The sequence below is a fragment of the Morone saxatilis genome, unplaced genomic scaffold (assembly GCF_004916995.1).
Source record: "Morone saxatilis isolate NCDOM2014 unplaced genomic scaffold, NCSU_SB_2.0 Contig12, whole genome shotgun sequence".
Lineage (NCBI taxonomy): Eukaryota > Metazoa > Chordata > Actinopteri > Moronidae > Morone > Morone saxatilis.
In genome coordinates, this window is record NW_023339674.1 from 10560968 (window position 1) to 10574185 (window position 13218).

Genomic DNA, 13218 nt, shown 5'->3' on the forward strand with positions numbered 1-13218 from the left:
TTACTTTACTAATATCAGTGTAATATACTAAGAACAGATATTAATGTAATATACTAATATGTGTGGGCCCTGTACCTTAGTTTGGGAGTTATTGCATCAGACTAAAGGATCCCAAACTGTATTATTATTTTTATATCATGAAGTCCTAGTTGATTAATGGGTTCATATTCATTTGTGCATTAAGTCATCGTGCAAGCATCTAGCTACTACCAGACACTCGGGAAGCTACTCAAGGGCCCCGGGAGGGTCCCTGAACCCTAGTTTTGGCAACCCGCTGCTCCGCTGCTGCAGTTACACCCACTCCCACTCATCGCAGCTTCCTCTGCATCCTCCCTTCATGCTCTCTGGAGTCTACGAGGGTTCCTTCTCTACTTTAGTGGACTGAAGAGAGGGCAGCTTAGAAGAACACATACTTTAAAACTTTAAAATCGGTGGAGTTAAAAAAATAAAACGCTTAAAGGAGTGGTTGCATGCTGCGTTCAGAGACACGACGCGAGTGGAATGAGAAGACGCGCAAAAAAGTTTTTAAGACGAATCATTCAGGTAGGCTTCCACAACCCACTCTTATTGGCTTTTACGTTTGACCAACGTAAGAAAGCAAAGTACGTTCAAATTGAATTTAATTCTCAACTAATGATGTTTTGTTTTTTTCAGGATGCACTTGTTATTGTTGCCCAATTTAGCCCTGCTTGTAAGTACTTAATCTTTTATATTTACGTTTTCCCTCATGTAGGATATTTGAATTGAACTTTTAACGAGGTAAAGTCTTTGAGAGTTGTGCGGCCACATCCCAACAGCTTCCATTTGCCTGACTGTGTGATAAATCAGTGCGCCATGTCCATTTGTAGGCAATTAACTTTAATGCGAATTCACAGGTGAAAAAATAAACACGGATTAAACTCAATACAAACATCCAAAAGCGGGATAACCATTTGAACACAGTTTATTATTGGGTGTAGGACGACGGCAACACGTGTGAATGAAGTGTTGTGCCATACAAAGATGAGCTAAACTTAATTTATGTTTCAGGTTTGTTTACAAAGCTGTATATCAGGTGAGTCGCTTTCTTTTTCTCTTTTTAGAGCCAGTAGTTAACCTAGCTAGTCTTCCTAACCTTGTAAGTAACCCTAACCTTAACCACCAACTAGTAAGCTAACCAGAGGTTTTCACTAAAGCATTAAACATTAAAGGGCTGCCATCCAAATTTCACATTTTCACACTAATGAATGAATTTATTTAAAGGTTTGTGTTTGCCTTATACCTACTGCTTTATTTTCTTTATTTTTTATTTTCTGTAAAAAAAAAAAGCAGCACAACTTAACGCCATGTTAACACAGGGTTGACCACACAGCCCATTAAGTGTATAAGGGTGAGTGTCTGTCTAAACATACCATAAAGATCAGGACAGACCCAGACACGGCTAGAACGAGCTTCTCCACCATTTTCTTGGTTACCAGGTTGACGAGTCCCACCCCACTGGTTGCCTGAAAAGGAGAGAAAGTGTTGAAAATCTGAAAAGCACCTACATGCTCACCTCATTGCAGACAATGGAAAAAAAAAGTTGCTATATACACCTGTATGAGCCATGTTTTGATTTGCGTAGTATTCCTCCAAGCCACAGTGGAGTGTTGTTTTTGTATTGTAAAGGTCGTGGCTGGCCTTAAGTCATTTAAGTTCCTGTCATTCATGGCTCAGGTGTTGTTAATTTAGGAAGAGGAGCGAACCGTTTTTAAGTGTGCTCAGACTGCGTTGGGTTTGTTTTATTATTTTGAGTTACTTACTGGAAGTGATTAAACGGACTAAAGAGGACTAAACGTTCTGATCTGCAGTACTGGTGAAGACTGAACTTTGTTTTTATGAGTACACGTTAAAACAAATTAGCCCAAGTAGCAGCCAGTAGTGGCCTAAGTATAGGAAATAGTCATTAATACACCAAAAGCGGCCTATTTTGGGTTCATGAGATTTTGCTGATGAGGAAACGTCTCTGCGAGTACCATTGGTTGTCCCGTCCAAGCTCCTCTGTGATTGGACGGTTGGGTAAAAAGTGACAGTGACAACTCTCGGGAAGTAGAAAAAAGCCTTGTCAACTACACACCTGTAAAGTTGTCTTGACAAAATCTGTCCAGAGACAGACATATAAACACCTGCTACAGTAGGGGACTTCAGGACCACATGTTTACGCACACAGACTCACAAGGGGAAATTGAACCTAATATTTTGGGATACAGTGATTGGCGACTTTAAAACGACTTAAAATTTTAGCTAGAGGCGTAAAGTGTGGGAGCCAATGGCCGTAATGCCGCAAAAATGAATGCATGCAATAAGCTTCAGTGCCATATTTCCACCATTTTTCCACACACTATGTTCTATGGTTGGAGGTTTGACTGATGCTATTTAATTACATCATCTTGTTGCGCCCTCTTCCTCTGCAATGGTTCAATGGCACCCAACTGTTAATCTTGATGCGACTTATCTCCTAATATTTGTATATGTGGATGGAAATGAACATTCATCCCCATTCTCCTCTCCTGATTTTCTGGAAATTTCCACTACATTTGGATGGAGATTTGTCTTGAGTGTGTGACTGGCGCACCTCTGTTTAACAGCACGTTTACTTGTCCGTCATAGTTGAACAGAAAGGCTTGGAACATTCACATCATCGTTAGGCGGGTGGCTCGCTGTAAATTCTGAATACAAAACCTCACTTGAGCTTTCTCTAAATGTCACTAGTGTCGTTTTTATCATCACAGCATCATTATGGTGAATCATTTGGGGAAACTTGTTCTCACATTATTCTACATTGTCATCAACAGTAGCACGGCCCTACCGCTAAATTTACTCCAGAAGCATTGATTATAGCGTGTCCCAGATATGAGTCACAGTCAGCCATTTTTGCCGGAATTCTTACCGATGCTGTCTGGTATGTATCTCTCCACTAATTTCTCATCTTCTCTATGTTGAACAGCTTTTACACTGCCAGCCAGAACCCTGACATACGATGAGTCCTACTATGAGTATGTTCCTGATCGCCTGCAGTGGAACATTGCAGGTGAACTGTGCAACCAGCGCTCTGGAGCTTTAGCCATTGTCTCCAACTCAGTAGAGAGCCAAGAGCTAACCAGCTTTTTAAAATCCTTGAATATCTCTCAGCCTGTGTGGATTTCCAGGAAAGTCATGACACCGCCGACAAGTAGGTTCAGTGTGCTATTTGTGGCACTTTATATTAACATATTAGCAACCTTTCTTCTGTAATAGTAGTGTTTTTCTTACTACTCACTGACTTCACAAAAAAGGGTAACAGAATATAAAATGGGACTGACGATGCTGCCACAGAACACTCTCAGCTACAGTGAATAAATGTGTTCCATGTGTTTACAGTACAAATTTTATGATTACGTGCAATCTATTCCAAGAGCTGTGCCAGCATTTTTTTCTTCACAGTAATGCCTCTCTCTTCTCCCTGTTTGGGGTGAAACCTAAGGTTCCTCGGAGACCCTGATTCTCGAGTTCACCGGGCGCTCTGACAGGAAGCATGCCCGTCTCCTACACGAGTTCCCCGCCATGGGCTCAGTGACCGTTTGCACCCGTCTCCGCTTCGACCCAAATTGCTTTGGATTTTCCACCATCTTCTCTTATTCCATCAAGTCATTTATTAATGAGTTCCAGCTCCGTGCGAACCTGATCCAGGGCAAGCCTGTTAAGCTGGCTCTGCTGGTCCATGGCACTCATGGACCTTACGAAGACGCCTTTGACCATGACGACTCCTGGCACTCAGTGTGCGTTTCTTGGAGCCAGAATGGTGGACGCTGGGCACTGTTTACTCATGGCACCGTGGTCTCTAGGGGTGATAGCCTAAACAGCTCTAACGCCATTGGCCGTGATGGCCATTTTATAATCGGACAGGAGCAGGACACCTTTGGGGGCTCTTTTAAGAAGGATGAGTCATTCTCAGGGAGCATCACTGAGCTGCACATATGGGATCGGGTACTGAACAGCAGCGAAATCTACGCCATGGAAAAGGATTGTTCACCCATTTCCTCTGGGCTGGTGTTCAAGTGGAGTGAAACAGCAATGGATATAGATTCCTCCCTTACGAGGCTTTGGAGAGTCAACCCATGTCAAGGTACATCTGTTAGGTGCAGGGTAAGATGTTAAAGGGTTACCAGAATCTAGATCAAGCTAATTTAATCACCAAATACAGGGAAGTACAGGAACAATTCACACCATAAGAGACAGAGGAGACTCTACAAGTGTTACAGTTAGGCATCGATTTCAAATTATGTTTACAGTTTAGCTAGTTTGGCACTATGGCTAGGTGTGGTTGCTATGCAAAAAGAAACAATCACAGAGAGACCATTTGAAAGTCATTTTGAAACTACTCACTTTTCAGCAACATGCCAAGATCTGAACTGGCCTGATGTGGTAAACTCCACCCATCTGGCATTCCAAGCAGGGTAAAATAAATGCTTTGAATAAACTGCACATGTAACTAGACCCAATCCTGCTCTGTCTCATCATCTTCTACATCCACACTCCTTCAGTCTCAGTCTCCCTTATTAGGCCCAATCATGATGTAATTTACATGCTGTTGGTTACACCTAAAAGGTGGTCTTAAATACTTGGAATAATATGCTTTGAGTGCTAGTCTTAAACAGTGGGAAGCATCAATGAAACAACTTATCTAATTGAAAAAGGGAAACCATTAAATAGTAAAGTACACACTGAGAGAAAAGTAGTTAACAAAACGTACTTCAAAAAGTACATAAAATCTCTTATTTAAAATGTATGTGTTATGAGCACAAAGTATAAAAATAACATAACAGTCTGCACATTTAACTGCATTACTAAGCATTAAATAAAACGAACAATTAAAACACCAACAAAAGAGCAATCTGTGTGTTTAATATAACACAGAGGAATGTAGCAATATATATTATATTGATAATATAATCAATGATTATACTCATTTTTAAATGCCTCAGATTGGGATCAGGAAAAAAGCTTGATCAGGATACCCCTAATACTTTCTGAATGCATTGCATGCTTTGGCACACTTACGTATATGCCGTAAACAAACACTTGCTAACACACACAGACACGTTTCCAGCAATAAGCACTACTGGAAATGTATTGAGATTTAAGCAAAAAGTACATCTCTGTCTCCCTTGCGCTCTCTTGTTTTCACCCTCCAATGAACAGAGGAGATGGTGACCAAGTTGCAATTGGCAGACGTCAGGGTTCCTAATGGTTCTTGTAAATGTTTTGTGACTCACGTCACTTTGAATCCCACCCTTCAAAACAAACTTCTCCCGTTCTGACATCATGCTCCCCAGTGAGCAATGAGAGTCCAAAACACTGACTCCCCCTCCTGGAACTGAACATGCAAAGAGGAGCGGGAGCTTGCAATCTTTGAGGGATTTTCATTTACAGTAGGAATAGTACAGTAGGAATTCATTTAAAAAAAGTCTTTCAAAGATCAACTTACAGACAGTAAGTCAGGGTTTGTGTACAATAGTTTATGAAGGACTGGCTGTTGCCAGGATTGATCCTTCAGTCTTATAGTCAGTCAGTTATACAGTAGGGCTTTAACCAACATGGTGCCCTGTCGTACTCATTAAGTTTTCCCTTCAACTTTCTCATCAGACCGGTTGCAGTTCCTTTCTACCAAAGTGTTCTAGACCAAGACCCACATCCTGTTATCTATTCATATAAAAAGACCAGCCTTTTTCTTACTACTACACCAAGGTTCCTTAACTTCTTCTTCTTCTTTTTATAACCGTACGTTTCTATTGCATAGTTACTTGCACACTAGCCATAGGGATAATAGATCAGAAAGCACTTATTTGGGTAATTTCAGTAAAACTAGTTAGCTAAAGGAGTGTTGGCTCAGCAACGTGGAGTTTATTACATATAAACATGTTAGGATGTTGTGTACTTTTAATTTTATAGTTGACATGTTTTGGAAATATTGTACCTAATAAAAACTGTCTGACTCTCAATTTTCCAAATGTTCAATTTTCCTGATTAATTTAACATTAAGAATAACTTTCACTTTTTCCTTCACTAGGAAACTTCACTGTCTTAGCAAATTCGTTCTTGGATATCCTGGACAGACATTCTTTGCAGAATCAAACGTTGTACTTTGAGGTGTCCCACAGCTCTCAGTCTGATGAGAATTGTGGCGTCTTTGACCCTGTTAATGGGAGCCTGAACCTAGTCAAGTGTGACTCATACAGAGGGGCTGTTTGCCAGTTTAAGAAAGGTACAGATAATAATAATAATGAAAATACTGATAATGATAATGTTGATTCATTTTTAATCTTTTCTTTTTTCTCTTATTTTTTTTTCATTCTTGTTGTAACACTTTTTTTTAAAAAATTGCTGTAGTTTGTGATGTTTCTCTGCAATAGATTGCATTACAATGTATCATACAATGTATGTCTCTTTTTCTGTCTGCAGAAGCGCTGGATGCTTTCACTTTACCAAAGACGCCATTCTTCAGTAGACTGAGCAAGTATGCTCTCACCAAGCCTGTGAGTTGGACAGTTACATTGTAGCACACGTCACTTTGGTAGTCCAGTATGATAAATGATCTCTTAACTCATCTTGCTGATATCAGTGCAGAGGCAGTTCAACACCTGCGAATACAGATAAGACACTGATATGGTAAAAAGATTTCACAATTTTGAAGCAACACAGGCTGTTTCTATCATTATCAAGTTTCATTTTGCCTGTGCAGTGGAGAAAATGTTGGCCATGTTAAACGTAGAATTGGCGCCTTTCAAATCTGTTTGTCAGGACTAACTTACTGGGTCAAAATCCTATCCTAGAGAACCTGTTGTAATTAATGAACAGTGACTGTGAGCCTGAGGTCTAAAGACAGAGAAGTAGTGAATGAGCATCAACCTCTTTCCCTCAGGCAATGAATGTAATCAAAATGTATATCATTCTCTTCCTATGGCGATGGAGGAGCTGAGTGGTAACACCTCCTGGAACAGAGATCTGACCTTGCTGCAGCAGCTGACCCAGGCCGTTCTGCATACGTTGGAGGCCGGTGGCTCGAACCTCCCCGCCTCCAGTGATGTCCTCTACCTCACCCAGATGATTGAGATAGACTTGACTGCACTGGCTAGCACTCAATCTGCTGGAGACGATGCAGCGGAGGTCATGGTGTCCATTGCTACTAACTACGTAAAGATGGCGAGTTTGATGCTGGAGCCCCACATGGCTACACAGTGGATGGGCCTGACAGAGTATGGGGTGAGTTGGGGACCTGTGAATTATCTGTTTACCCAACCAAAAATTCTCAAAGGTTTAATTATTTTTTAACAGTTAGATTTTTTAATTTACCCCCAAAAAATGACAGCTTAATTGTACCTAAAGATGTTTCTGGGCTGTAGGGTAGAACCTTATTTGTAACTCAGATTCAACCCAGATTCAAGTTGTCTTTATCTTAACAATATTACCATGTTTATATTGCATATTTGATCCCACTTTAAAGGAGCAATGTGTTAGCCCTTACTTGAACTTTGTTTTTATTAATTTCATGAAAACGAGAAGACAAAAGATAACGATACACAACATGACATATCCTACACATTGCTCCTTTAAGGGATGAGGTCAAATAACTTTCCTACCCCGGAAAAGCTGTCCTTTCTCCTCCATGAGTCTCAGTCTGACTTTTTGTTGTTGGGTTTGTATTTCATGTACAGGTAAGCGTGGGGCCGTTTACTATTGTCAAGAGCATTGACAATGTCACTGAAACTCTCGCAGACATGCTATCTGCCGAGGGAAGAGGATTCAGTCTTTCTACCAAGAATATAGGTAATAAAAAATGTCATTGATTATCCGTCAGTGCTTATTTGAAAATTACTGGAGGAGGTACAATTTCAGTGGAGATGTAGAAGGAAAAATTGAAGAAAGATTTGGATGAAGAAAAAAATTGGATTTCAAAGGGTAACATTTTGTTCACAAAATTGTCGATGACACATTTTACTTGAAGAAAACAGCAAGCATTCTTGTGTATATTGCAATTTGTTGTTTGTTTATGTTTAGGCTATTCTGACTTTTGTCATATTGCACTCCATCTCCTTGTTTTTGCAGTGGTTACAAGTTTAGAGTTCAGGGAATAATTTTAAATTATACTCATAGGTCTACCACCATCACTCTTGACTTTGTCACATTGTAATACCGTTGTAATAGTCTTACATTTCTACTCATGGTTACTATTATCTGGATATCCTCTGGTGTCTTTTGTTGCCAGATGTGTACATGAAGTGGCAGAAACTGTCTGAAGAGAGCTGTCGTCAAGTCTTCAAGCCATCTGCAGTCAGCTCTCACACTGCCAGCAGCAGTGGTCAGGATGAGTTGCTTATCCCTGACACTGAACTCCAAAGATTACACAGTCTGGGTAGGAAACACACACACACACAAATATGCACTTATCATAGAGGGTAAACCCAATATTAAAGGAAAAATGTGTCCACACATATTTTTAAGATGTACTGTACAAATTCTATGCACACACCCATTACATGTGTATTACAGTATTCGGTACGAAGTAGAATACATGTGCCCATACTGCCTGGAGTTTAATTGTTGTTTGATTAAGGCACTATAGCTACACTTTGAGGCATAATGTTTTGGGCAGCACTTATTCTTAAGATCAAACTAATAATTAAAACACACATGCCATTGTTGCTACTGGGGGTGAATATGGAACTGTAGTTGTGACTATGAAATATAAGTATAAAATAATTGGAAGCAATTATGGAAACAGAACTTTGAGCATATCAGTAAATAAAACTGAATGATGGGTTTGCATTAGGCAGCTATAATGTTTGAATGTGTAAAAGGGGTGTTGGAAGTGTGACACAGCAAAACTGAAGTGATGCTCAGCAAAATATTTTGTTTCACTAAAAGGATGAAAATAAATGTGCTCTTTCCCTCCTCTTGTCTCCAATCAGGATATACAGAATTGATGTTTATTCATACCCACTACAGCCATCTGAGTGAGATTGTTTCTGGAGTACAGGAGCCTGCACTGAGTCACCAAGAGAAAGTAAAAAGGTTGGCTGTAGTTTACTTGTTTTAAATATACCATATGCCAGATTGCTAGGGTATTTTATTTGCAATATAGATATAATAATAGCTCAGCGGTTCTGGAAACCAGTTGTTACAACCATCTAATCAGCAGAACCCACAATGTTATACTTGAGGCACAGTAGAAGTAAGTTCCTAATTCTTCTTTAATTTCCTTAAAAATGCCACACAAATGCTCACACTTTTCTGATAATACGCTAAACTAAGTACAGTGTGTTTGCACTTTTACTTAAATTTTTTTGAAAGCGTAGGGATCCTTCAGACAATGGATACTAGTAGTTTGGATCGAAGCCTTTCATGTATTTATGACCTTTAAGACAGATTGTCTGCCTTCCCAGAATTCTCCCAGGTCACCTGGCTTCTGCTGTCATATCAGCCACCGTTCGTGATACCTTCAAGGCTCAAACCATCCCTGTGGCGGTCGAGTACACCCTTTCCTCATCACATGTGGTATAGTCAATTGTTCATGGCGGTGATTATTAAGCCCATGATATCAGTTATATATGCTGGGGCATCAAGACTGATTAGACAAGTTTTTACTAAATTCATTCTAGTTTGGAGCAGCCAGACAGTCTGTTGACAGTCAAGTGATAAGATCATGTAGGTATGCTAAATTGGCTCTGCAATGTTAACAACGTATTAAGATGGATACCATTCAGAGTATAGTTTTTTTGAGTTCTGGCTTGAAACTGAAATTTATTTGATAAACTAACCGAACGCAATATGTCATTACACATGAGTGTAAACAAACATATGTTTCTGTTTCTAGGGGGAGTACTCACAGCGTGTTACTCCTGTTTGTGTCTTTTGGAATTTCAGCTTGATGTGAGTTTGACCAACTACACAGTTACATAAAAAGCCCTGACAAATTAATTAATAAATGTGTTATTGGATAGAGATTTAGGCTGTGGATGAAGTGTACAATTAATTTGTAGGACATATTTCACACTTTGATGCTGTATATCTTAATCCTGAAGACAACAATCAAATATAATAAATGTACATATGATGCGTTTCATTCCAAAATTAGATATCCTTCGACAGATAGATACGTAACCTTTATTTATATATACATATTTAATTAGTCACGTGTAATACTTAACATCTCTCCTCTCTAAAACCTATTGATGAGTGTGTGTTTGTGTCTGTCTTTGCTTATGTATTGTGCTGTATAGGCATAATCATTCCAACAGCTGGTCCAGTGATGGTTGCAGGGTGACCTTTGCCGGCTCTGGTGTCACTTCCTGTCAATGTAACCACACCACCAACTTTGCAGTGCTGATGAATTACCTGGAGTCGAAGGTACATCACGAGATGCGTTGTGATGCAGCTAGGCTGCACGAGAGAAAATGTTAACTAAACTAGACTTTAAACTGTGGTTGAGGTCATGAGTGGTGTGATGAATTTCGATCATATATGATAGCTGTTTTTTCCTTCTCGTGACTGAAATGAGTACAATAATATACATCTAAATCTAAACGTTGCTGATGTAAGATCTAAATCCAAATTGTGATCTTTGACCTCTGAAATTGTGGATTTGTAGTACACGGTATTGACCAGCAGGCGTCACTCCCAGTATATCCTATTGAAGAATGCATTGTTAGAACTTGTCCTTCTGTCTATCCAATGTGTACATAAACAGTAGTAAAACAAACAAAAAGCAGAACCATCAGCAGCAGTTTGACGATTTAAAATTGTAATGTTTTTTTGCATTTAGCTGTTACAAAAATTCAGCTGGATCAAACCTGTGATTTTGATAACATTCTCCTCCTCATTCTCTTTTTCTCTCTCTCCCTCACACAACTACCTTTCCCCTCTTTCCCAGTGGACTCCTGAGGAAGAGCTTATTTTGACCAAACTGACGTTCATCGGCTCTGGCGCGTCTCTGTGTGCGCTGGTGGTGACCTTGATGCTGTTCACTGTGCTGGAGTGAGTAGCTGATTTTCATACCTGCGATGCCAAAATAAAATGCCATGCACACCACTCTTCTCCCCTTTTTGTGTGGATAAATGTATTAAGCCACACAAAATCAAAGGTTATATAACAAAGGTTATATATTTACAATCCCACAAGAGTTGAAATTAGATCTATGTATAATAGTGTTCTGTATTTAAATCTACCAACCAACCTATCAACCGTAAAAGTCCGTTCAAGATAACGGCTTCCCATTGGCCAATGTAGGACTTGTTTATTTACTTGGGAATTTTGGTTCCACTCGGCCAATCCAATTGCATCAATAACATTTAAATCCCTAGAAATTAGTTGTTTCTGCCACTCATGATGTCAATACCTTATACTAGGTTTGTATGGATTAACAGGTATACCACCTGTAAAGTTCATAGTTTTTTTTTTAAACATAGGTATGCTGAAATTAACCATGCACCCTACCAACCTGGGATAAGGTATATTTAAGGTATATATGCCACTGTCAGATCTGCACATCGGATTTGATGTGACACTAACTGCCACACACTAAAAAGAGAGAGAGATAACTTATTGGCACTGTATTGCTTGTGCTCTGTTCTTAAGGTTGCTATGAGTATTGACTAGTGCTAATCCAGTAATTACTGTGGTCTACATGTGAGTCTACTCAGAAGGTTTATGGCGGTATCCTACAGCCATTAATTAACATTAGGGTCACTGAGGGATCACAATCTGCTGGAGAGGTGCTGCCGTGTCGATTTATGACTGTCCTGAAATCAGAGAGTGCAGCCATGCATTTCACACACACACACACACACACACACACACGATGGTGTATGATGTAGATGCATTTGTGTACTTAAATACACACACATCACCCAAAACACAGATTCAGCTGTTTGTTTGATGTTATGTAAATGGAAATCTGAAACTGAGATGGAAATATGTAACCTGTTGATGCTGTCTGAAGACAGTCTACATTAATATCTCTTCAACTCATCTCACCTTCAAACCTACAATAGACAGGAAGGAATAAAGGAAAAAACATAGGTCTAGAATATATCTCTAAAGTCTTCAAATGTCTTCAATTCATTTACTAATAAAATGCCTTAAAAAGTATTAAATAATCATAAATTCTGGGAATGTGTGAAATATTTATTGAATGCTGTAATTATGATCTAAAAGTCACTCCAAGCACAAAGTACCTGTACATTTAATCATACGTGAAACCAATTCCAATGTTGCTGTTATCCCGTTAGTCTTTTCAGTTTGTTTGTCCCCTGATGACCCCTATAGCATGGATGCCTGGGTGGCATGGAGGAGCTAGCTAGTTAGCAAATCTGCAAACGCTGAGTTTGCTTTCTCCACAATTTTAATCCTTTCTCCAGTGCTTCTGTTTCGCTGTCAATCTCCAGTATTTCAGAGCCAGTCTCATTCATGTAATTGCACTTGTCAACTTGAACTGGATATTCGCACTTACTTATTATTTTGATCTGCAATATATGTATTTATTCAGAAGAGTAACCCTGTATTGTCACATATGTTTACTGTTACTGTTGTTTAGGATTGGTGGTCGCCTAATGAGTAAGAAACTATCTAGAGCCTGAAGAGTTTAGAACAAGTAGAATCTATTATGTGAGTCAAAGCACGCATAGGTCATCAGAGTCAGGTCATTTTATAGCCTTGGATATATTAATGATATTTAGTAAATCTAGCAATGGAAATGTTGGTCAATCAGCCCTTCCATCAGCCCAACACTGTTGTACAGAATCAGATATCTTGACAACTATTGAATGGATTACAGCAAAGTTTGGTACAGACAGTCATGGACACCGGTGGATGAATCCAATTGGTTTTTTTTTTGATCCCCTCACTTTTTGTAGCGCTGTCCGCTTTCAGCGCCACAAAATGAACACTTGTCTATTACTTCAGTTTATGACCGAGTAGCCTACTTCTGAAACTAGGAAGTGAATTACTGTCCACCTTAGCTTTGCTTTGAGAGGAATGTTTGATATTATTCTAAATGTTCCATATAAAATCTCAGCCAGCATGAAACGTGCTAACAGTAGGTATGTTACCTTAACACCATACCATAACACTTAGCTCACGGCTTAGCGAAGAATAAATACAGGTCAGATAAAAAGTGTAAAGGCCCTCATAACATTGCAGCCTTTCCCTTCCCATTTTTCATTC

General features: G+C 39.4%; 1 protein-coding gene across 2 annotated transcripts in view; it reads left to right on the top strand.

Annotated features, from left to right (window-relative positions):
• The first annotated feature begins 357 nt into the window (after nucleotides 1–357).
• The window catches only part of LOC118321822 (adhesion G-protein coupled receptor D2), a 90691-nt gene continuing 77830 nt past the window's right edge, over nucleotides 358–13218 (top strand). For both annotated transcript variants that reach the window (XM_035653343.1, XM_035653342.1), the window contains exons 1-15: nucleotides 358–543; nucleotides 655–691; nucleotides 1030–1054; nucleotides 2966–3190; nucleotides 3482–4123; nucleotides 6068–6262; nucleotides 6460–6533; nucleotides 6970–7260; nucleotides 7713–7824; nucleotides 8264–8410; nucleotides 8967–9069; nucleotides 9441–9552; nucleotides 9872–9927; nucleotides 10278–10404; nucleotides 10928–11031. In XM_035653343.1, coding sequence (XP_035509236.1) covers nucleotides 656–691; nucleotides 1030–1054; nucleotides 2966–3190; nucleotides 3482–4123; nucleotides 6068–6262; nucleotides 6460–6533; nucleotides 6970–7260; nucleotides 7713–7824; nucleotides 8264–8410; nucleotides 8967–9069; nucleotides 9441–9552; nucleotides 9872–9927; nucleotides 10278–10404; nucleotides 10928–11031 — 2249 coding nt within the window. In that variant the 5' untranslated portion in view covers nucleotides 358–543; nucleotide 655. The remainder of the gene's footprint in view (nucleotides 544–654; nucleotides 692–1029; nucleotides 1055–2965; nucleotides 3191–3481; nucleotides 4124–6067; nucleotides 6263–6459; nucleotides 6534–6969; nucleotides 7261–7712; nucleotides 7825–8263; nucleotides 8411–8966; nucleotides 9070–9440; nucleotides 9553–9871; nucleotides 9928–10277; nucleotides 10405–10927; nucleotides 11032–13218) is intronic.